The sequence below is a fragment of the Rousettus aegyptiacus genome, unplaced genomic scaffold (assembly GCF_014176215.1).
Source record: "Rousettus aegyptiacus isolate mRouAeg1 unplaced genomic scaffold, mRouAeg1.p scaffold_m13_p_16, whole genome shotgun sequence".
Classification (NCBI taxonomy): Eukaryota; Metazoa; Chordata; class Mammalia; order Chiroptera; family Pteropodidae; genus Rousettus; species Rousettus aegyptiacus.
The window spans coordinates 18750626-18776198 of NW_023416291.1; the positions used below are offsets into that span (position 1 = coordinate 18750626).

Below are 25573 nucleotides of genomic sequence, written 5' to 3' on the forward strand. Positions count from 1 at the left end.
GGATCTAAATTTCTAAGTACTTTAGTTAAGACTTGTAAATTAATTCTTTGAATGTCTTAAGTCTCAATTCTTATATAGTGATGATACACCAAGTGTCATTTTGACAAGCTAGATTTCAAAGATGTTAACAAGTATGTTCCATTTCCTAACTTATTTGGGTTCTTTAGGGAAAGAAATGGAGTCGGAACTAGTCAGAACTTAAAATCATAATAGAAACTATTTAGTAGATATTTTAGCAGCTAACATGTGATTCCATAAGTTATATATTTTTAATTCTTATATTGCAATTTAAATTTTTTGTTTTAATGCTAGTAGAAGCCAACACACTTATTCTGAACATCTGAGAAACTCCAAACAAAACACTAAGCTAGCGCATGTTACCCTCTTAAGCTAGGAAGACATAATGGGATTAATTATTACATATGTGAATGCATCTACATCATGTAAGTAGAGTCAAATCGCATTAAATTTTTATGTGCAGGATCTTTCCATTTAGAGATTAAAGTCACTCAGGAAATTGTTTAAGAAAAATGACTATTCAAAACTGATTCTGTGCATTTGCTTTCACAAACTGAAGAAACTAAAAATAAAAAATCTTCAAAATATTAACTAAAAGCAAAAGAAATAAATATTATCATACTAGGAAAATGGATTACAATTTTTACCAACACATCTAAAAAAATCTTATGTAGACTTTATAATAGTTATTGAGTTCTTATTACATACTCATACTTTCCACAGATTATTTCACTTTACCCTCACAACAACTCATGAAGATACTATTATTATCTCCATTTTTACAGATGAGGCTTAATCAGTGATGGAGCTAAAAACTTAACCCCAGGTCTAATTGTCTCTATCACCTATGCTCCTAAGCACTCTGCTTCCAATATAAACTCCGCGAGGGCAAGGATTTGGGTTTGTTTCATCCACTGTCTACTCCAAATGCCTAAAGCAGTCCTTTGCTCATAGGAGTTGTTGAATAGACCGAATAAAGAGATGGAATAGATGGAAGAAATAACTACTCAGTTGCTTTCTTTTAAGTGTAAATTATTTCAAGTAAAAAAAAAAAAAAAAGCTACTATAAATTTTGTAATAACCCTAATTGTTTTGATACTGAGAAAAAATATTTACCAATTAAAGAATCTAAAAATTAGACTGTTTAGCAATCTAAGTTTTGTTCACTTGTCACGTTGAAAAGTAAGACTTTATTTTTTAAAATTCTCATAATCAAACATTCATTTTGAAAGATTGGTACAGAATGAATACGAGCAAAATTGCACTAATTTTAGTATTTTGCATATTTTTGTGAATCCACTTGTCCTCATTTTACTGTTTAAATATAAAATGCATTTTTCCTGTTAACTACCTTAACATATTCCTTGACTTCAAATATAAATCAAGGCCATGAGCTTCCACAATATAAATGCTTTTGTACTATATGTATGTGTATACATAAATACATATATCTGTATAAATAAAACAACCTTAATTAAAATAGTCTCAACTTAAAGAAACAGTAAAAATCATCCTTTAAAAAAACATACAGTTGCATTTTCTCAAAGAGCAAACTTTTAACGACACAGATTTAAAAAGTCCACAAATTCAGACAAGATTTACAAAAACAGTACTATACTGCCCCTACATGTTCAAACTAGTAGTAACAATGACATCTTAAAATCTAAAGTGATAATGTGGAGATTTTTGTGGATTATTGAAAAGCTGTTTAAGCTTAAATTATTTCCAAGTGAACTATAAGAAATCACCTGTATATAAAAATGTAATTAAATATAAGAATCATTCATGACTTTTATTTTATTTTTAATTTTGGTAGGAATAACACTCACCTTTTAATTTTCATTTTCAATACTAGCAAGGAGAAAAACTAAGAGAATTTCCTCCAACACTGTATTTTTTTTTCTCTGACCAGATTTCCACATCATTACATGAAGATAACACAAAATAACCTCATACGAATAGCTAACTAACTATGCACTTTTGGGGTCAATATCAATGTATTAATGTTTGAGAAATATTTACTGTTGTTTCTTCTCTACACCGAAATCAATGTCAATAAAGTTTATAAACATATACATAGACACATACATGGACACTATCAAAGTCTCAAAGAGAAACCTCTATCAATCCAATATCAGATTTACTTAAAAAAATCTTTAATTATTTCACATTCACATTTTAGGAATAAAGAGCACTATATGTGCAAATAAAGAGATGTGCTAGATTACTAGGTGTCCATAAAAGGAAACAACTAAATCGTAACTTTTGGCATTTGGAATGTCATTGGCATTATCACAAATGGTAGTCCTTTCAGCTATTACTTCTACGGTAAATTTTACATTAAAACATTTGTAAATTATATCTACCATTATTCAACTGGTTTATATGTGAGGCACACTAATTTACAAAACTTTCTCCGACTAGTCAAGGATAGGGCCAAGAACACTAATTCTGACCCAGGAACAATCCAGAAAGAAATCACAGTGGACCTGAATGGATATTATGATTCAAGCTTCCTTGCAAGAACATGAAAAATGGATTAAGATGAAATAATATTTAATCTTTCAGAGTTTCAAAATAATATTCTGTACTGATTTACTACCTAACAGTATTTGAAAGCCAGTAGATTATACATTTCAACAGAGTCAAAGACATAACCCTATCAAGTCAGAGAGAGTGTGTCTGCATGTGCATGCGTGTATATGTAGGTACCTACATACATACGGAGAGACTATAATACAAATGATCGCCAGCTGACTTAGAAATGAAAAGTGCATGACTGAGTAAAGGAGTCTGGCGACACACTGCACACGGGAGCAGACCGAGCCTGCTGCCCATGCCTGTGGCGAATTCTTAGAGTCATTAAAATGTTAAATTACATAAGTGATAGAATTTTTTTCTGCTTTCTTCTTCACTAATGTATTTCATGGATCTAAAACTGTGCCTGGCAATTAATAGATACTTATTTGTTGATGAATTAATTAATCCATGTTCCTCTGATTTTGATATGTGACCATAGAATGGAACAATGAGATAAGTCTCTCAGAGACAGCAAAGTCTCCATGGGCTCCTTAAGGGAAGGTCTCTGCCTTGCTCATCTTTGTTACATTAGCAACCCACACAGGGAATATGTCGATTACATATCAGCAGAATTAAAATATGTTCAGTGGTGTTAACTTTCTATGGAAATACTAGGAGAAGTAAAAAAGTGGTCAGGATTCTTATCTCTCATTTAAAGTAGAAGTCTGCAAGGATGAGTTGCATTTAATCACTGGAAAAAAATACACAAGCTCCAAACTACCCTTATATTACACAGAGCTTCCTATAACTAGGTAAATAAAACTTAGTTATTCGTTTATATAATGTATGTTTTAAAGCATTTAAATATGCATGTACTCAGAGACTTAATATAAGGCTTAGATGACTCTGACATTTCAAACTGTATTTCATTTTTTATATGTGGGTGATAGCTGTAAAACTCAAAGTTCTGTGGAGTTATTTCTACAATTTTAGAGAAAGCTGTGTTTTTGACTTTGAAATTCTTTGGAGTTTAGAAAAGTAACATGGTGTGTGTGTGTGTGTGTGTGTGTGTGTGTGTGTGTAGTGTATATATATATAGTGTATCATAGAACATTTCCAGTACATTATACATTATTATGAAATATGTGAATATGCAGATAAATAACAAAAGTGACTTATGTTAGGGTTAAGTTTGGCTAACTTAAAAAACTTTTTCGGTTTTCAGGGCTTGTTGGATTTCTGGTCTGCAGACAAGAAACCGTGAATATATTATTTCATACTTGTTTACTTTGCCAGGAGCTTAGTACTAAGTTTATTTTTAACATATTTTTCATCTGTGTCCCATACTACGAGTCTTAATATTAAGTTAGTTTCCATAAAACATGACCTACAAAGTTAAATAGCCTTGCCCTGTGATGTTAAAATTACTATAAACTATTTGTACAGATTGCTATCTACCAACAAAAGGGATAACAAGTCAAGGCAGTTATTTGTATGATGTAGCTATAGATTTATAAATCATGTTATCGTTTGTTTTACATTCATATCTGACAACTAAGGCACAACATAATAATTATCTAATGACAAAAACATCTAGAAAGCCATGTTATCAGTAATTAGATTTTGAGGCCATTATCAATTATAGGAGCAAAGTGAGAATTACATATTTAAAAGTGCGAGATTACATGGCAAAAGTTAACCCTTAAAACATTTGGAAACTAAGGATCCATTTGCTATGCAAACGCTTACCCAGGTCAGTATACCACAGTGTTTGTGATGCTGGAGCCAGATGTCCACGTTAGAACCTCAGCTCCATCATTTACTAGCTTGGGGAAAGTTATTTAACCTTTCTACGCCTCAGAGTCCTCATCTGTAAAACACAGATACTACAACAGAACCTACTTCATAAGGTTAAAGATTAAATGAGCTTATATGTATCAATAGTGCCTTTCCTGTATCCCAAGTTAGACTATACTCTTACCCTATTTTACTGTCAGCAAAACATTAGCATTAACAGCTACTTTTCTGTTTCCCTTAATTAAAACCCAAACTCCATGAGGGCATGGCCTTTTAGTTCTCTGTTATATCTACATGTTCTGGAAAAGTTTCTAACTATGTTCTAACTGCTTAGTACATATTTTGGGGCTGATAATAATAGTAAGTTTCATGTCAAGATATAAGTGAATAATTTGCTGCAGTATAATTAATCCGAAAAAACAAGATGTGAGCCCAAACAATAATACAAGTTCCTTCTGTCCATCACTTCTCTAACCATCTGCTTAGCAAATATCCTTCATGTTTTAATTCAAAGGTACTGTGAGTGAGGCCTTTACTGAGCCATTTGCATTGAGGCCTGAAGTCAATATTGCCACCAATACTTTGTACATGGGCCCATTTAAACAATTATCCTCTTGTACTATAAACCAGTGGTTCCCAACCTTTTTGGCCAGGGACTGGTGCTCCTATGAGAATCTAATGCCTGATGATCTGAGGTGGAGCTGAGGCGGTGATGCTAGTGCTGGGGAGCAGCTGCAAATACAGGTGAAGCTTTGCTCACTGGCCTGCCGCTCACCTCCTGCCATGTGGCCCGGTTCCTAACAGGCCACGGACCAGTACTAGTCCACAGCCCAGTGGTTGGGATCCTTGCTATAAGGGTTTATTTATGGTTTTACCACTAGACTATAGGATGCTTAAAGGATTGTGATTTTTCATTTTGCATATCCACAGGAAGAAGGGATGAAGAATTATCACCTTTTAATTTACAGCCAATGCTTTACGCAGTACAGAGAATAAGACCACAAGAAAATTAATGTTGTTTACTTATGTTTATGCACAATGCATGAAACATTCTTAAGAAGAAAAAGACTGATAGGATCTGAAGCAGAATGGTCCGATATGCAGTAACTAAATAATTTCATTATTGATAAAATAAGTAGTGACAATACAGGATAACAGATGATCTGACAATGCCAATTATCCCTCAAGTTCTGAGGAATATGTACATGTGGAAAAGAACTTAGGAAGTCACATTTTAGTTTATTCACTTCAAAAATAAAATCAGGTATCCCACTGAAATTCGCCCTCAAACTTGTTCACACCACCACCCTATTCTTTCTACTCTCCGAAATGTTGTAGTAATTCTTTATTTCAGTACTTTCTGACATTTTGGGGCTACCATAGACACTCAAAATTACCATCTAAATGACTATATCCTATGTTTGTTTCTCCGTTTTCAAAATGGGTGAGTAGTAATTACTTTTTAAATTAAATGTCAAACTGTATCTGAGTTTAGTTAAATTTAGAAAATGAAATATTCAAACTCACAGCTGCACAGTCATTTAAAAACATTTAGTAAACAAAAACATGCCATAGTCTTACAGTATGAAAACTCCTTAAACAATTTTCCAAGTTTAACACATACTTCAACAAATTGGTCACTCAAATATTTATACTAACTTGCTCCTTTCTATCACTGGGAACATAAAAAAAAAAAAAAATTAAACTCTAAGAGTTCACAGCCTAATTGAGGAGACAAGGTAACTATACGAAGCTGTCAAACACCACCACTGAGCAGTACATATATACCTAAGAGCCAAAGATAACGGCAAGAATGACAGTATGTTCAACTGATGGATGAGGACAATGGTGGGTACAACCAGTGCCAGAGAGGTAAGCTAGACTGTGAGGTTATGGAAAAAATCTGGAGAGATGGAGGCACGGACTTAACTGGCAGATACCGAATAGACTAGTATGAAGAAGGAGGGCATGATGCTGGCTTTGTAAAGGTTTCATATTTCTCTGTGTGAAGGAAATATCCATCTCTTTCTACTTGGCTAAGAGTTCCATGAAACGGATGTTGAGTTTCACAAAATGCCTTTCAGGCACCCAGACATTTTAGAAGAGCAGACTTGCTACAAGTACTTCAAATAAGATTTAATCATGGTTAAACCATAAAAAATAAAATAAAAAAAGGCAAACCTGGATTGGGGCTAAAGGCAAAGCTATGTCAGAAATGTAAGACTAAGCAGTAGTGCTATAAGAAACAGGCAAGTATTTCTGGCAGCTGAGAGCTAGCATGAGAGGTACTCTTGTAGTAGAGATTATTAATAGCAATATACTTTGGGAGAGGCTGTCATTTATACTGTGCAAATATCACAGTAAAATCCAGACATGTAAAAGTATAAACTAAGGTAACAAATAAAATTTGAGCTAACCGTAAGACATGCAATAAAAATATGTTAAATCAATGCTAAATCATGAAAGTATACATGTGGATCATTTCTTCAGATAAAAAAACAGATGACAGTTTTTAAACTATGGAACGAGCAGGAGAAAATTAAAGCTGAAAATACGGGTGACAGGACTATACAATATTTTCTATAAAGAAAAAAAAAATCACCATGAGCAACAAATTATTTCTTCACCTATTTATATATTTTCTTTATGAAGCTTTAAGTATAAACATATATCATTATTTTCTCAAAATGAAAAAAAAATTCCTCTGATAAAAAATCTAGAATAATAAACATGGAAATACATGATATAGTATCAACTAAGTAAAATCCACAAAACATTACCAAAGTAGGAATAAATTTGCTTAGAATATTATTTATTGCTCTTTAAGCAACATTAGAAGTACTTCATGCTGGTTTTTCATTGGTACGATCTTTCTGGAAAATAATTTAACAGTTTTAGCAGGAATAAAAATCTTTATACTCCTTGACCCAATAATTATACTTCTAGAAATCTGTGTATAGAAGTATTAAAGATTTATGTATAAAAAAGTTCAAAGCAGGTCACTTTCTAATTCAACAATAGCAGGAAAATTATGATATATTCACTTGGCAGATTTAACACTTTTGAGTAACTCCAGCCATGGAGAACCACCAGTAACATAATGAAAATGGATTAAAGTATCAATTCTGTTAAAATTATTTACTTAAAATTTGTTATTATGGTTATTTCTGAGAACTGGAATTACTAATGATCTAGAAAAATGTAAAGAAAAATATTTTTTCTAAATTTTACATATTAAGCATGTTTTTCTTATTTTTGTCAGGGAAGTAAAAGATATTAATTATCGAAAGAAAACAAATATTCTATATTATCACCATTCAACTCAGAGAATCTGGAAGATTATTAAATTCAGGAGGGTAATTATTCACAAATTTGTTTTACCAACAGAGTTTATGATGCTACTTATTCTTGTGCTACTTACAAAATCTTCATAAAATGAAAATTTTATGGTAGAATAAACAGATTTTGTTTTCTCAAACAAAGGCATACAACTGATAAGACTGGCAGACCTTTCTTGAAAAGGTGCTAATGGACTCATCGACAGTTTATTAAAGGAGTATAATAAGTTAAAATTATATACAGCTTGAACTGACTGAAGATTATTCATATGAGAATAACAAATTAGATTATGCTTGAATATTAAAATTTTGAATATAAGTTTGTCTCTATTATCATCACTAACTCAATAATGAAGAAAAAAACTTGAACCCAAAAGAGTACTGAAGCTGAGAGACATAATGCTGTTTTTACTTTTTTCTTTGTCATCATTGTCAAAGGTACTGAGAAAATTGATGAGAATGATAACTGGTGGCAATTTAAGGATAATCTGTCAGACACTCTGTCCTCAGTTGTTGCCTGCCGAGCACAGACCCTGAAGTATGACAAAGATTCTGTCCTTGACCAAACTCTCGTGAGGCTCCTCTGATCTCTTTTTCAACTAGGCCCTGTCCTGCGGATGTTCTCCAGAGCCAAATTTTAGCAAGCATCCTACTAAGTCATAAGTCAGTTTCACTAGAATCCCCTGCGCTTGATATCTGATCACCCTCGGCATCAGATTGCCCTCCATATCTGTTGGGTTCCTCATCCTCCATCATACCCCATGTGAGGTCTGACCACCTTGGTTAAGTTGGTTTAGCCAGAATCCCCCCTCTACCCCGATGTTTCCTCTGAGTAATTTTCTACCCACTCACCCCCACCGTGCTCCTTGGCTATAAATTCTCAATTTTCTTTGTTATATTCAGAGATGAGCCCGATTTCTCTCCTCTACCGCCAAAACTACTTTTGTAGTAATCTCAATATCTACTGTGATAGTCCCTGTAAAAAAAAGTATGTCTTGACCATTTTTACAAGTGTCATGAATAATTTTTTCGTTAACAGGTATCGACCCTCAGCTCACAAAAAGACAACAAACAGGCATATTGTTCAAATATTTCCAGGTTTTTTTCCTATAATTATTGCATAATCGGTGGAATAACTTTATAAGTGAAACACCTTAAAAAGATTACACAAAAAAAATCCTAAATTTCTAATGGACTATGATACCAAAAGTTATTTGTAAGTCAATTGTTTAAATCTTTGAATGTATTTTCTCATAGAAACAATGTCAACAGTGAGAGGCTCCCAGGATTATTTTCCATAATACAAATATAATAGTAGTTAAAAAGTTAAGTTCACAAGAAAAATGTATAAAGGTCACAAAACAAAGTAGAAAGAAAATAGCTACTACCTGCCATATCAGAGAATCGTAGGGTTAAAAACCAGCTTTACTATTTACCAAGAAAACTGGGGGTAGTTAACTTGTTTGAGTCTTAGTTTTCTAATCTACTGAAGATAAATATTACCTAACTTACAGTACTTAAACATTTAAGGATTGAGTTAAAATACATGGCATAGCTATGACAGTGCCTAGAATACATAGCAGGTTCTTTTTAAATGATAGCAATTATTGATAGCATTATTATACTATATCGTACATTAAGAAGAAAAATAATAATATGTTAAAATACTAGTGATTAGACACGAAAAGATTTTTCTCTACTTAACTACAAAAGAACTAGAAAAGAAGACGACGATTTTAAAGGAAATGAAAAGTTTATGGCTTTAACAATCTCATTCTAAAAAAAAAATTGCCATGAGCTGAAACTTATACCAGCCAAAAGATATATCCACAAGAAGATTTACTGTTGTATTATTGTAATCATAAAAAGCTTTATGTCACGGTTTTGTAAATAAAGTTTTATTAAAACACAGTCATGTCCATTTGCCCCTTTGCTGAAGTATTCTCTACAGCGGCTTTCATGCTACAATGGCAGAGCTCAGTAGCAGTATGAACAGCAAATACATGGTTCACAATGCCTAAAATATTAAATGGCCCTTCGCAGAAAAAGTCTGTGGACCTGGATTTAAGCTAATCCTCAATGACAATAGTACACAGGAATGAGATTAACATTTTTTCAAAGGACACAAATATTTAATTTTATTTCTATTTTAAAATTTTTTTAAATATGTATTTTGAATAGAACTTGATATGGAATGCAGTCATTACAAAATTATTTTCTACTATCCCAATCTCAGTCACGTATTTCATTAGTGCCTGAACTCTTGGGTTTCAGGTGAACAAGTCCTTGTCCCACAATGCCCCCATCTCACCTTCCTGCCTCTCTACCAGCAACTCTAACCCATTCTCTTAGCTCACTGTGCTGCTGACACTTATGCTACACACATCAGTACATGGTTCAAACCTAAGAATATACAAGGCACTCTAAAAACAATATTTGACTACAAACCAGCAGTCAACCAGATATATTAAAAAGCCCTATATAAATCAAGAATTGCATGTCATTTGGAAATAGTAACATCAAAGAATAACCTTACGAGAATATTCTAAATGCTTAAAATACTTAAATGCTTAAAAGTTAAGAAATGAAATTTAAGCATTTTCTTTCAACATACTACTTTTAATAGTTAGACACCATTATTTCTCTTATCGCCAGAAAGAAAAAAATGTTGCCAGGAAAGCTATGAAATTTCGTCAAGCTGTATCCTTATTTTACATGTTTAAAATGTAGAAATATAATGTATCTTAGGATTTAAGAAATATAGTATTACCATAATTAGGCATTCCAATTTCAAATAAAATAATTTCCCAGAGATTTTACAGATTAAATAAGTTTTTCCTACAAAATTTCTCTTCCTTAAAGGACAATTGGTTCTTTTAGAATAAAAGATTATATACTCAAATTTTCTTGATACCAAGACTACCCATAGGACTTCTAAAAAAAAAAAAGCAAGAAAGGAAGAAAGGAAGAAAGGAAGAAAGGAAGAAAGGAAGAAAGCAAGAAAGCAAGAAAGCAAGAAAGCAAGAAAGCAAGAAAGCAAGAAAACAAGAAAGCAAGAAAGCAAGAAAGCAAGAAAGAAAAAAAGAAAAAAAGAAAGAAAGAAAGAAAAAAAGAAAGAAAGAAAGAAAAAAAAACGATAGATCCTTGAGTCTCAATTCCAATCTGTTACATAAGACTATTCAAAAGAGGGGAACCCTCGATTCTATGTTTTTAACAAGTATTCTAGGTGATACTTATAATCAAGAATGTCTGAGTAAATATAAATAATTAGGAGAACCTTAATGCTAGAAACATTTAATTTCAGGTAACCGATTAATAGCTAGATTGCTAATTCTTTACTATCATTAGTATTAAGTCCTAAATATCTCTGATGAGAGAATAGAGTAATTCATACAAATATAAGTTAGACTACCAGTAATAATATTATACTTCATAGTGAGGTAGATAAATTTTCTGAAAACATTCAAGAGATATAAATTGAAGTTGTAGTTAAAACAACTATTTCAAAGAATTTTTCACAATTTTCAAAGTTATTTTATTGTGCAAACATTAAGTGGATCAACATCTTTGATGAACGGTCAATATCATGTTTTGCAAATTTTAATAGGTCAAGGCTGCATACGGTCTTATAAGAGATCATTGTACTTTACATTAGCTCACCACTTGGGAGAAAAAAATGCCTACGAAATACAGATGTCTATCTGCTTTGTGTACTTTGTGTATAACAATCTGTTTGAAAGAACTCAGACATACCTAGTGTAAAAAATAAACTGAATGCTAGACACAAAATGATTAATTATATTATCACACCAAAAGTCTTTTTAATATTTGATAAAGAAAAATATATCTTAAAAATGTTTATCATTAAAATTACCAAGGGAACGTTAGTTAATTAAATAACAAAGAGCATGTGAATCAATTTAAAGCTACTTAACTAGTTGCAAAAAAGAGAGAGGGAGGATAAAATTACCTTATATCCCTCTAATATTTCTAGTAGTGAAGAGTCAATGAGTTATGCAATAGTAAATTACTGGCAGGCAAGTAGTCTAAAACTGAAAGCGTTAATTTTGTTTTTTAACAAACTTCCAAAAAAAATTTCTAGTATAAATTTTATTTTTCAAATTTAGCCTTTCTACTATTATTATAAATCCAAAGCTATAATTTAACATAACACAGTAACCTAGAAAAGTCAAATAGTGACCCCGGTAAGCCTTCAAGGAAAGCCTTATATTACTCTATTAATTTTCCTTACAGAATCTGCTCCCAAGCCTTTTAAATTCCAAGTACATGTTAGAAGATGAAGGTAGAAAATATATATTGTGACATATTGAAGTAATCGTCATGTATTATACTTAAGCTTATTAGAAATATTCAGCCACAAAAAAAAAACAAAATTATCTTGACTGTTAATATCTTAACCCTTTATTTTAAGAAACTCATACTTCTTTCCCTCATTTCAAACATCTACTTACATCGGTATTTTCCTTTACGGAAGTATTAAAATATTAAGTTAGTTTATTAATGACTTTAAATCTACTAGAGGCCTCCGTGTATGTAAAAGCTTAAATCAGAGCAGTGACCTCATTCAAAAGTTACAAAAGTGACAAAGAAGACAAATAAAAGGTACACTTTCTAAAAACATAGTAGAGAAGAAAATAAGGAGATGGAGAAATGTGTACTCCATTTTCAATGTTTTAATTGTATTACATTTAAACCTCACTAAAATGTTTTTCAATATGGCTATCACTTGTTTGGACTCAAAGCAGAAACTACTCAAAAGGAACTAAGATAACAGAAAACATATTTACAAAGGTCATTTAAGTCCCAGCAAATAGAAAATTCTCTTTACTAAGAAGGAAAAATATTTTTTAGGTGTTATGAATTAATCTACTTGTTTAATAAAATGTTTACCTTTTAAATTAAAAAAAAAAGGGTAAAAAAAGGTATTAAAGCACTAATAGCACGATACACACAAACACTCATTTAATCTCAGATTTTTTTTGGGGGGGGGTTATGTGTTCAGAATAATAAACATATTTTAGATCTAAAAATATATCACTCTAGTTAATTCGAAATGACAATACCAAGTAATTCAAAGAATACAACAAAACTGAAAATACCAAGAGGGTCAAAATTTGGCAAGGGAGAGGGCAATGTCATCCTGAAAAACACTCAACAGAACATAACTTGATTATGTATTAGCACAAATAATACAAGATGTTTGTTAGCTCAAGATTGTCTATATATAAACTGTTATCGCAACGGCCACACAATAGTATGTCATATTTATTTTACATAACAGCAAAAAGTAATGTCTCTCTCATGTTAAGTTTGAGTTTAAGAAACAATAATTTAAAAATAATACAGCTTAAAGAGTCAGATCAACCTGGTAAACTTGGAATACTCTTTAAAAGAGCTAAATGCTGTAATCCCTGTGTATAAGGAGAATATCACCAGCTTTTTGCTTTTCCTAAAAAATAAAAACTACAAACTTTGGATTTTAGTATTTGCCGCGTATATCGAAACATGCTTTTTTATGTTTACCAATTATAAATAAATTTCAAGGATTCTAATATTCTAAAATGAACGAGGGGGGAGGGGGGAAAGTTGGATTGGGTAACCTTGCCCTCTAGGCTCTCATTCATATTATTAAACTCTAAGTCATATACGTTTTTGCTGGCCACACAATTCACCGGTAGTTTTAGTTATAAATATCAATTGATATTTGAAGAATCTCCTTACTAAAGGAGGCAGAAGTACTTCATTTAAATAAACATTCCTATTTTTCAAATAGGTAAGACTTACCCGTCTTCGACAAAAGGGGAGGCCTTGGGCAATGATGCTAATGCTAAATATCTTCATCACAGTTTGATGTGGCAGAGGCTCTTTTGTATTTTTAAGATCAACAGGAACCAAGCCATGGTTTAGAGTAGCTTTTCCCAGTTTTGACATTTTAAAACTCCTCTTGGTAGATGAATACTCTCTACATGTAATACAGGCACATTACTAAAAACTTTAACCACCGAATTAAAACATAGTTTTCTAATTTTAAAAAAGAAAAAAAAGCTGAGAACCCAAGGCCTGCTGCTTTTGTCTTTCAACCTTCTCCTACCAAATGTCCTGACCTGTCTGAGGCTTGGTGAAGTGCAAACTATCCTAGAATAGCCAGGAATTAAAAACTACTGAAGTGAAAGCTCCTGCTCCTGCCAGTCAAACAGCTGGTGAACCTCCCATACAAAGTCAGTAATGTGACTGCAGCCAAAGCAGGGCGATGGTGCAGGGTCCCTATTAAAATGTCTCCTCCCTAGAAAGTAAGGTTTTCTTTACAAAATTTCAAAAAAATAAACACTGCATTTTTTCTTGAATAGCTAAGCTTTCCTTACCCAAATATCAGCATTAATGTTTTAGAAATGTTTTGCATTGTGCCTCAAATTTAAGGACAATGCTTCTGCGTGCTCAAAAATATATACATGCACTTATTCTACCTTAGCTATATTCAGAATGAACACTATATTGCTGAGTTGTCATCTTAAGTACCCTCTTTTCCTATTCCATACATACTCATCTCATACTCACTAAGAGGTTAAATCAACTCTAGCTCCCTACAGCTATTAATATGCACTTTAGGTTAATCTTAACAGGAGATATCTTAGTTGGCAAATATCAGTTCAATCTCTGTAATTCTGAAAAACTCAGTGATTCCATTTGAAAGTGTCACAGTCATGTGATTCATCTAAGATATTAAAGAAACAAGTATCTATCAATGTAACTGTGATGAGAAGTAATCATTGTAAAATAAATAACTAACCAGTTCATTGCCAATGCTTAGTGCCTAATTTCTCCCCAGACTACAGTCAGATAAACAAACCTCCCTAAAACATAGAGAGGGAACATGGTATACAATCCACTCAAGAACTTTCAATGGTTCCCCAACACCTAAGTTAAAGAGTTTAGAGATGAAGATTCTCCTCAAAGTGTTTCCGATAATCTTTCCAGCATTATTTCAAATATCTCCTTAAACCAGCCTCTTGTGCCAGTGTTAATTAATCTTTATACTATATTTCATATTCAAACCCATGAACTAGATTGTTAACAAAGGGGGAAAAAAAGGCTCAGTGTGGGACTTCACAGATATTAGTGTTAATTGATGGAGACAATAGATGTGAAATATTTGTTTATAATGCTCAGGTAACTAGTTTGTTCTCTCCTTCCATTCTATGTTCTTTCAATAATAGTCCATCATTTCACTTATATCTCCTTCCAACAGCTTTTATGCATCTTTATAGTAGGCATTTAGAATGTGATATGGAGAGAATTAGAAAGGAGAGTGTCAGAAATGGGTGATTTCCTTTCTGACTTTGAAGAGGTCTGTCTTACTAAATAGAAAGTGCACTGCTGGGAAGTCAATCCATAACTAAGAATACTCCCAATCCTACCATGATACTACTTTCTGAAAGTATACTTTTCTCTTATACCACAATTTAAAATGTAGTTAAAAAATGCAAAACCATTAGCAGAGGTGACATTTTTAGTTATATGAAAGTCGACGACTGAATTTCTCCAAAGAAGTTATACAAACGACAATAAACACAGGTAAAGACTCTCAATGTCACTAATCATTAGAGAAATTTAAAACCAAAACCAGAATGAACCATCACTGCACACCCATTGGGATGGCTATTACTTAAAAACAAACACACACAGAAGGCAAGAAAGAGGGAGAGAAGGAGAGGAGAAAATAACAAGCATTAACAAGGATGTGGAAAAATCGGAACCATTGTGTATTGATGGTGGGAATATAAAATGCACGTAGCTACTATGGAAAGTAGTATAGCAGTTCCTCCAAAAATTACCACATGATCCAGCAATTCCACTTTTGTGTACATACCCAAAGAATTGAAATCAAGGACTCAAACAGCTCTTTGCACACCCATGTTCATAGTAGCACTGTTCACAATATCCAAGCAGTAGAAGCAACCCAAGTAAGCACTGATGAATAAATGGGTAAGCAAAATGTGGTATATCGCACAATGGCATATTATTATTCAGGCTTCTGACACATGCTACAATATGGATGAACTCTGAAAACACAATGAGCGAAGGACATGATTTTAAAAAGGGCAAATATTGTATGATTCCACGTTATATGAGGTACCTACAGGAGTTAAATTTATAGGAACAAAAAGTAGAATGCTGGTCACCATGGGTAAGGGGAATGAGGGGACGGGGAGTTAGTGTTTAATGGGTACAGAGTTTCAGTTGGAAAAGATGAAAAAGTTCTGGAGATGGATAGTGGTGATGGTCACACACCATTGTGAAGGTCCTTCAGGTCACTGAATTGTATACTTAAATGCGATTAAAATGGTAAAATTCATGTTATAATATTTAACCATAAAAAATTGTTTTAATTAAAAAGTAAACAATTAAGGATAGAACCACAATTACCAAAATATCCCAACAGAGATCTAGAGGTAGAAGAGAGGGTGCTAGGAATCTGTAAGTTGAAATGGTAGGAAAAGGTGAGATGGCTAACATACCAGGCCTACGGCCCGCTGGACTACTTCCCACTTTGTACAACAACTGTCTCCAGCCTCATTCTAGTCTCAGCATCTCCACTGAAGCTCACTTTGTGTTTTAACACAACACTAATCTTCTTTTTACTATAACATAACCTTCAGTCATTCTGTGTCTTTTTCTCCTTACTAGAAAAATTCCTTTGTCAAAGTAGCTCCCATGGACTGCCCCTCTCTAAGCTACTATCCGTGTCTACTTTAATATTTCATATAGTTTTATGTAGGCTGACATTCTTTATTCTCCAAAATTTCCGTCTCAGTGATATCTTTGAAATCAACTAGTTAATTAACCCCTCAAAATTCCTTTCTCTGAACCACATAGAAGATATAAAATTTAAACTGTTAGTTTAATGCAGAAAAATGAGAAGAGCACACTACATTCCAAAAGGTGAACGTGTTCATTCTGCATAGAAAAACACATCAGAAAGATCAAAGCCAAATTTACCTTTCAATTAATCCACTGATAAACAAAGATAACATACTGATATTAATTTTTTAACTTAAAAGCCCTCAAAGAACTTTATAGTCACATGTATCTACATGCAGATAGTTTAAAGATAAGGAAGATAATGAAGCTCTCTAAAAATCTTTGGAGTCTGATCCTAAGGGAATGAAAAAAAGATCTGGAATTGAAAAGAATTTGAACCGGGAAAGTTAAAACTAAAATCAACAGTGCTCATTCTCCTGATTTTAACAGGGCAGAAATGATTACAAAGTAAAACTAGTTTTTCATTTTCAAGAAATTGCTTATGATGATCATAAGAGTAAAAACTAAGGCTGTTTGTATATCAAATGTTGTGTTTTACACTAGATGCCAAGTTCTGGTAAACACAAAGTGGTGACATTCTAATTCAACTCATTTCATTAATCAGTAAATAGCTGCCCTCAGCTGGCTAGTACAGAGCATTGCAATCCAGCAAACCAAACACTAAATCAAATTATGTCTACAACAATATATTTTTGTGAAAAAGAGACAGTATTAGTGATTGCGCAAAGGAATATTTACTACCACATTTTACCTTTTTTGGAGCATTCAAGTTGATAGTGCTTCTAAAGCAATGTTCCCAATCAGCATGGAAATATTCAAAATGCCAAATATTCAAATACATAAGAAAACCCTAATCAATGAGAAAAATCATAGAGAACGTATAGGAAAACCCCAAATGTTAACACTTTTAAAATGTAGCTAGTTCCATGTGTTCAAGAAAAAAATAATAGTTTCAATTATACTTTAAAAACACTCAAGATACTCTTAATTAATAACCCCCTTACCAAACTGAGACTTCTTACAACAGACAAGCATTTTATAAGATGATATCAACAAATACCGAGGAAGTATAATGTAGTAGGTAGGAGCCTCATTCAACGCCAGGGCCAAATTGTTTGTCGAAATCCTGACTCTACCATCTATTAATAGTATGACCTTAAATCAATGCCTCCATGCCTCAATTTCCCTATACAGAACCTACCTTACAGGATTGTTATGAGCATTAAATCGGTTAATGTAAGCAAAATATCTAGATTAATGCTTCATGCATAGTGCTTTATAGACATTTCAATTTACAAGTCACTAGGAAAGCAGATATTCTAAAATCCACCTATAATAACATTGGAGTAGAATATTTTAAAATATTATCATCTGTAACTTTTAAAAAGACTTCCATGATTCTGTCAAAAATTTTATCTAAAAACGAAGCTGTGGTATCTTAGCTATAGTGTCTTGTCATTTTAAGATTCCAGATATCACTTAACTATCCACAAAAGAGCTCGACATTAGGGAACTTGTGGTAAAGAGATCTCTATATAAGGTATTTTGCCTACTTATCACTTTCTGATTTTCCTTCTAAAAATTTGTACTGATCAAGTTAATTATATATAAATGCTACATGTAACAAAATATCACCAAAATGGTATTTCTAAAAAGTATACAGCCCCAAACACTCCAATTCTCTTACACAACAAGATTTATTCTGTATTTTGACCTTTTCTTTCATTCATTATTATACAGAAAGCTAAGATTTAACTGCTCTTGACCAAAGGCCACAGCATATGATCGGCATAAAGATTTTCCATTTTTCATAAACTTTACTCTTCAATCAGCTAAAACATATAACTTAGAAGATAGAAGTTTACCTACCAGTATGAATGATTTTAAACTAAGAGTTTCCAAAGTCTCACAGCAAAAACTTTTGACAATCAACATATACCATTTAAACTTAGTATTATTTATAATGTCTCTGAGTGTTAGCAACAAGTGACTTACTTTTTTTATTAAGAAAAAATTCCAGATGCTAAAAATTATACCACTACTAAAATGAAATTAGATTAATATCCTCTTGAGATAAGAATATGGTATTATAAAGCATACTCATTTACCCAGAGATAAAGGGTGAGACAGATTATTCTCTATACCTGTCATAGTTTTCAGTTGTTCCTAACGCCTTGGTTACCAGAGTGTTAAAATATCTCTCTAGTCTAAGCAATAAAGATAGAACAATTTAAACACAGAGGAAAACGATGATAAATCAAGAAATTAAGCTCTTTGCTTAATGATAAATGAGCTGTCAAGCTTGTATTAGTAACAACTGCAAAAAAAAAATTCAAAAGAACATACTGTTACTTCAACTACAGAAACAATAACACAATTAGATTTAGTATGAAAGGAAAATTTAAATATATGACATTTTAAAGTTTTATTATTCATAAAAGTAATATCAAATGAATAGAATTATAAAAATTAAAGTCACATTCAAAATGATTTCTTAAAAAATTCTAAAAAACATTTAATTGGTTAAAGTGCTCACTAAGAAAGATTACGACTTTGAATTATATTTGAGATATTATATTCATATAAATATTTAAGGGGTTACAATACATTATTGTATTTCCTTGCTAATTTTCTTTATCCAGACATCAAGGGCAGCCCCTAAGTACTTAAGAGAAATCAACTTGGGCTTGAAACAGCACATATAGATTATACAAACAGTATAAAAATGTGATCTGGTAATTGGACATTTGAAAAATGAAAATATTTCATTCATATACATACATTTATATATAGCATTTCCCAAATAAAAATGTTACAATATCAGGTTGTATAAAGTATTGTAATTTCTGTGATTTATATAATCAAGGTCTGATTGCTAGATGTTGAAGTTGTTTCTGAATTCTGCTGGAAATGTCTAGTTCTTTCTAATTGGCTAAAAAATAAAGTTATAAATTAAAAAGTAAAATATAGAAAAACCAACCAATTAAGTTCTTAAAAAATGATGACAAAACACCCTGTGGAAATTCCATGATTCAAAAAGCCCGACTACATATTTACGATTAAATTTATTTACAACTAAATTATTCTTGACTAAATTGTAGCCTCAATCAACTTTTATCCAAATTATCTGGAGTATATCAGTATATAAAAAATACTGGGTGAATTTTAAGTTTTAGTTTCAGCTCCTTTGCTAACCAGGAACCTTAGATAAGTCTCTTGACTTGTCTCAGATTCCTAGAATAAGGAGGCTGGACCAGATGACTGAGAATGAAGTCCCCTGCAGCTTCAAGAGTATATTACAGTTCTAATAGTACCAAGAACAGAGCCTTGTTGTAATGTGTTGGACTGTCAATTTGGTGAGCCTTCCTTTATTATAGTTAATAGCATAGTTACAGTTTTACAGACTAAATAAAATTCACTGCAAAATTTGTTTGTGAATAACTTCCAAAAATAGACATCTATCCCTGTGTTGTGAACGTGTATTGTATAATAAGAAAACATTTTCATTTGGAAACAAGTTATGAACATAAATGATCTTTTAAAAACATGATTTAAAAAGATGAAATTTTAGAAAAATCTCAGGATTTTCCTGATTCCATTCTATACCATAATAATTTACATATAGTTTTCTTTACTTACTTAACATTATGGCCTAAACAGTGACATACAGAGTATATTTGTTTTTTAGTAAACCTTGGATTTTATTGCCACATTGTTGTCTAAGAACTTCAGTGTTAACATTAAAATGACAGTCTTCCTAATTTTTAAAATAAGCATTTAAAGAAATATTTGAGATAAAATAAAAACCCAACTATAGGATTGAATTTTTTAAGTATTTCAGAAATGTCCAGTATGAAGTCCCTAATGACGATAACATAAGTTTAACTCTTACAGTCTGTGCTGGGTTACCCTAGCTGTTAATTGATCTTACACAGCTGCTCACCAAGAATTTAGTTGATGATGATTATAGTTATACCTTTAAGTCAACTATGACAAAAATGACATAGTAATTACAGGAGTTTCAGTCATGCAAAAGCTTTGTGTAATGACAGAGTGATTTAAAGCAACTTAATTTTCCATAATTCTCAAAATTTAACTTGAAAGAAGACAAAAATTTCTTTAATACTAGTTTTTTAAGATCCCTCATTTAAGTGACTTTTATGAGCAAGTTTAAATATACAACGTTCATTACCCTTCAGTTAAACTAAATATTACTTATCAATTATTTCTACTATAAAAATTCTGAAGTGTTACAAGCCAGGGAATCATAAATAAGGACATAATACTGATAATTCTTTTAAAGTACAGTAAGTAGGTGATTTCCTACACAGCCTTAAAAAATTTAAACTAAGCAATAATGCAGGAAGTTCAGCAAACTGATGGTTTATCACCTTATAGGAATTTATCCTATGAAAAATACAAAGCTGATGCTATGGAAATATAATTGACAGTGTTGACAATTTAAGAAAATAAAACAAGAGAGAGAAGACGTTTCCTACACTGTTGGGTTTCTGATGCAATTATAAATAAAAATCAATTATTTTGAATGAAATGAATATAGTTCCACAACTTCATTTATATAATTCTCAGTAACATGTTATAAAAGTATCATATATTTATCAATAATCACTAAATATTGATAAATTATTCATTGATAAGTATTTATTTACTGATATTTATGTCAGCATCAAATTTAAGTATAAAATTACTTTAAGCACAGAAAATACTTTAAGCGTAGAAGTAAACTACAGAAAATACATCTTTAGGGTCTCACCCTTATATAGGCTAACAGTATCACTGGCCTTTTACACTGTTGGAATTATACATTCAACAAAATGCATTGTCTGATAAATATCAACATTAATTTATAACTGAAGTTTAAATTAAATTGACGGTCTAGGTTTTCACTTGTCCCAATACATAAAACATTAACTGGTTATCATGAAAGATTAAAAGCAGAGAAAAGACAAAACTCAATCCTTGTAATTCTTGATTATGCCTAAAACAGAGATCAGTAGTTTATATAAAGGCAGTTTGCAGCTACAGGGGTTTGAAATACAAATATATTATTTCAGATTGGTACAATGTTATGGAGGAAGGATTAAACACTGACAGAATTCCTAGTAGATCATACTCTATTTTTTGCCCAAGGTAACACAGCTGCCAGACAGTAGAGCTGAGATTTTTACTCTAGTAGGCCTAATTCCTAAATTCATGCTGTGTAACAGAACATATATTCTGTTCTATAGAATATTAAGCCTAATCTATTTGTGTTACCTTCTAATCTAGTTGTTTGAAGATTTACTTGTTATTATCAGATATGTAAGTTTACCAGATAACTAAATTCTATATAACTGTAATATTATATAAGACACACATTATACGTGCAATGTTTTAATGAGCCTGATTTTTATGAAGTCCAAATGAAAAATAAAAGTTATAAGAGCAAAGATATTATGACCTCCAATAACAAATTGTGTTTCTCAAAGATGATCACAGCAATGTCCCCCATCTTGCATGCTCCTCTTATGATGTTCTCTGACCCTCCTTCTATTGGGAGGTAAAGTAAGTGTTTCGAACAAGAGAGTATACGCTAGTTACATTATTTGATTTCCTAGGCAAAGTTATAAACAGGAGATTCAGCTTTTACCTTGCTCACTAAAATACTCACACGGTAGCCCTGTTTTAAACAATCTCATTATCCTGAGGCCACAATGCTATAAAGAAGCCCCAACGTGCCCAGGTAACCAAAAGCGAATGGACTATAGGGAGAGAAAAAGATTCTTGGCCCTTCTAGTCTTGGCTGTTTCACCCCAGCTACTGACTGCAGCCCTAAACCAGCAGTGACCCAAGTGACTTCTCCCAAATTCATAACCTGCAGGGACAATGAAAAGTAATTAAGTGATTGTTGTTTGTTACAATCTATAAGGCTTTGGGGTGATTGGGTAGGTGGCCATAAATAATTGAAATGTCTTACAAAATAAGGAGTTCCAAGAACACTAGTTTACTGTTGTAATATAATGTTAACTTCAAAATTTAACAGCAATGGAAAGGCTAAAAAGTGATCCAAAATAAAAAGTTGAGTGGGTGTTTGTTTGAAGGGAGACAAAAGTTTTGGTGACAAACTCTCACCTTAATAATACCCATTAGAAATGAGGTGTTGAACAAGTCCTTGTCTATTTTAATAATAAACAGCAAACAGTTATATATTACATTGATTTGGATTTACATCCAAACTAGTTTGATATGTGATAAATAAAGAAAAAAAAATGACTTACTTTTAGATTTCCTAAAATCTACTTTTGTCTTTTTTCCAAGCTAACTCAAATGACTAGAGGAGCAGGCAGGTAAAATAAAGGAGAGAAACGAGTCAGGTCTCACACCTGAAAAGTCCATTTAAAAGAGGCAACTGATTGCTGTCATGTAAGCATATGAGCCCAGTAAGGCCAGACAGTCCACATTTGCAAAAAAAGGTGAAAAATCAGTATTTTTATATAAACTCTCCAGATTTTTAAATGTTGGCTACAAATTTAAATGTATTTTTAAAAATACTGTATGATACCAGTTTGTAATCCCTGCTCTGTTCCTTTCTGTAGTAAAGAAGCATAAATAGTCAAAATTCAATGTAAGATTATCGATATCTAAATTATACAGAATAATTCTATCTTCAAGTTTTAATCTTCTTTTTTATAGCAGTTAACAGAGTGAAATGGTAAGAGGAAATAAACCCAAAAACTGAAACTGTAAGTGGTAAACATTACAGACGCATCTCAGCATATTTAAAATTTTCACTCATTAGACCTAAAACAGATGGCAGCATATTGGTAAAGTACAAACAATTCATTCTAGAAAATTAAATTTATAATGTAGACATATAAAACCAACATCTGTAGCTAAGGAAATGAATAACTCTTGGCACTTTCCAAATTCGCTAGTACTTTCTTCCTACTTCCATTCCTCATTTGCATCTGATTTCAATAACCAGAAATTGCCATTTAAAACCAACCAGAAATGCAGAAAATTAAAGTATTTTCTCTTTGAAAGTAAAGCATCTTCTAAAAACTGTTATTTTTAAAGCAGAGAAGCTATCTTTAATAATAGCATCAGCAAAGACCAACTCAACAGAAGGACATAGTACCTCTGAACAAAGTATTTTTCAGGGAAAAAAATTTTTAAACATTATTTTTAGCCCTAATGAGCTATGAAAACAATTATTATTCTTTACATTTCACATAATTAGAGGTTAAAGTTTACATGTAAGATGCTACCCTGACAATTCTATTAGGAGGAATTAAATTAATATTCTACAGATAGAGCTAGGAGATATACCAATATTTTTCAAAATGTGTTCTCTAAAAGAAGTACATCCTAAATAGATCATGTAAACCTGAATGAAACTATTTTTCCATTCCTAATGACTGTTTTCACTTGTTTATAATGATATCTTAATTGTGAAAATTTTAGGAATTTTCTATAGTATCAAGCAGTAATTCTAAAATTTCTACATAAGTACCAAAGAGAATCTTCCTTGCATTTATTCTAGTTCTGGCTCTTCAGTTCAAGAATACCCAGGTATCATTATAGAACTAGTATTTCCATCTCTTCTGAACATTTTTATGGAAGGACTCAAAGCCCCGAGACTACCAAAATTTACTTTAAGACTCTCTTTCAAATTCCTTCTAGTTTTAGTATTAACAACCGGGGAGTAGGGGGGGGGGGAAGGGACGGGGGGACACCTGTCAAAGAGCAAAAGTGCTTCATAGTTAGCAATAATAAAACTTATAACATCAGACAATTGGACCCTATGCTAAAACTCACAATAACTTAGGCCAAAATAATCAGCAAAATAGTTTCAACCCACCTAAGAAAACAAGTATCTCTGGAACTAAAAATATGTTTCATAGCATGCTATCTAGATTAGACTAGTTAAGTTAGTTTTAGTATAGTGTTGCAACATTACAAGAATAAATCTTATGAAATAGGTAGCACTTATTAAGGAATTACTTATCGACTTGTCGCTTTTCTAAGTACTTTACATATATTACCTCATGGAATCTTCTCAACACCACTATATTAATGGAGATACTACCACCATCCTTAAGATAACTCTATAAGAAAGGTTAACAGTCTGCCCAAGATCAAGTGACAGAGCTGCTAGTATTTGAAAACTTCACAGTCTCATTTCAGAGATCACATTCTCTACTTATCACTAATTATAAGGATTGATGCATTTGTTTGTTATACATATGTTATTGAGAGCACATTCTCCTTCAACACTCATGAAACCCCATGTGAGAAATTCCACTTATATAATCTTAGAAAAGGGGGTTGTGCATGTGCATGTCTGTCTGTGTGACTGACATGTTTTCTCTTCCTGAGAAGACTCAGTATACCCTCTTCTCAATTTTATCACAAGGAAGCAGAGAGAGAAACTAATAGGCCAATGTTTTATAACCTTTAACCTACCATGGAATCATGGGAGCTTGATATAAAAATGCACATCCAAACCTTAGAGATTTGGTTAAGTGTAACTCTGCAACTTGCGTTTTTAATAGGCCCTCCAGATGTTTCTGATGCATCTAGGGTCACACTTTGAAAAATACTGGTGTAGGCCCGAATGAGTGGCCAACCGGTATCCTATTAACATGCTCCAATTCATCGTAGCTCACTCTCTGCCTCTTCTCATGGCCTTGTCTTCATAGTCTACTCCAGTATTTTCCCTGGTTCTGATTTTCACATACATGTGGTTATTTTATAATATTTGTTTCTCCTACATATAGGCCATCTCAGATTCCTTGTGGAAGCTACAATACACATTTCTTTTAAATGAGGCCAATTCATGTGGCAGTTCAACACCTAAAACCAATATATTAAATTCATAAGGAAAAAAGTCCTTTAGTCACCAATTAAGGCACTCAATGTGCTACATACACTGCACTTACACTCCAAACAATTCAATGTCCTTAATGGAGCTTCACTGCATGCAAACTATTTTAATTTTGCAATGAGTGATGAAGAGCACTCTTCTTCCATATATGATGGCTAGTGAAAATGGATGG

At 32.2% G+C, this 25573-nt stretch overlaps 1 protein-coding gene across 5 annotated transcripts in view; it reads right to left on the reverse strand.

Moving 5' to 3' along the window:
* FBXW7 (F-box and WD repeat domain containing 7) overlaps window positions 1-25573 on the reverse strand; it is a 171275-nt gene that overhangs the window by 42607 nt on the left and 103095 nt on the right. The window contains exon 1 of one of the 5 annotated variants that reach the window (XM_016144580.2): window positions 13479-18832. The exons of the other annotated variants lie outside the window; for them this stretch is intronic. Coding sequence (XP_016000066.1) covers window positions 13479-13625 — 147 coding nt within the window. The 5' untranslated portion in view covers window positions 13626-18832. Of the gene's footprint in view, window positions 1-13478; window positions 18833-25573 lie in introns of those variants that run through there. 5 annotated transcript variants of the gene reach the window in all.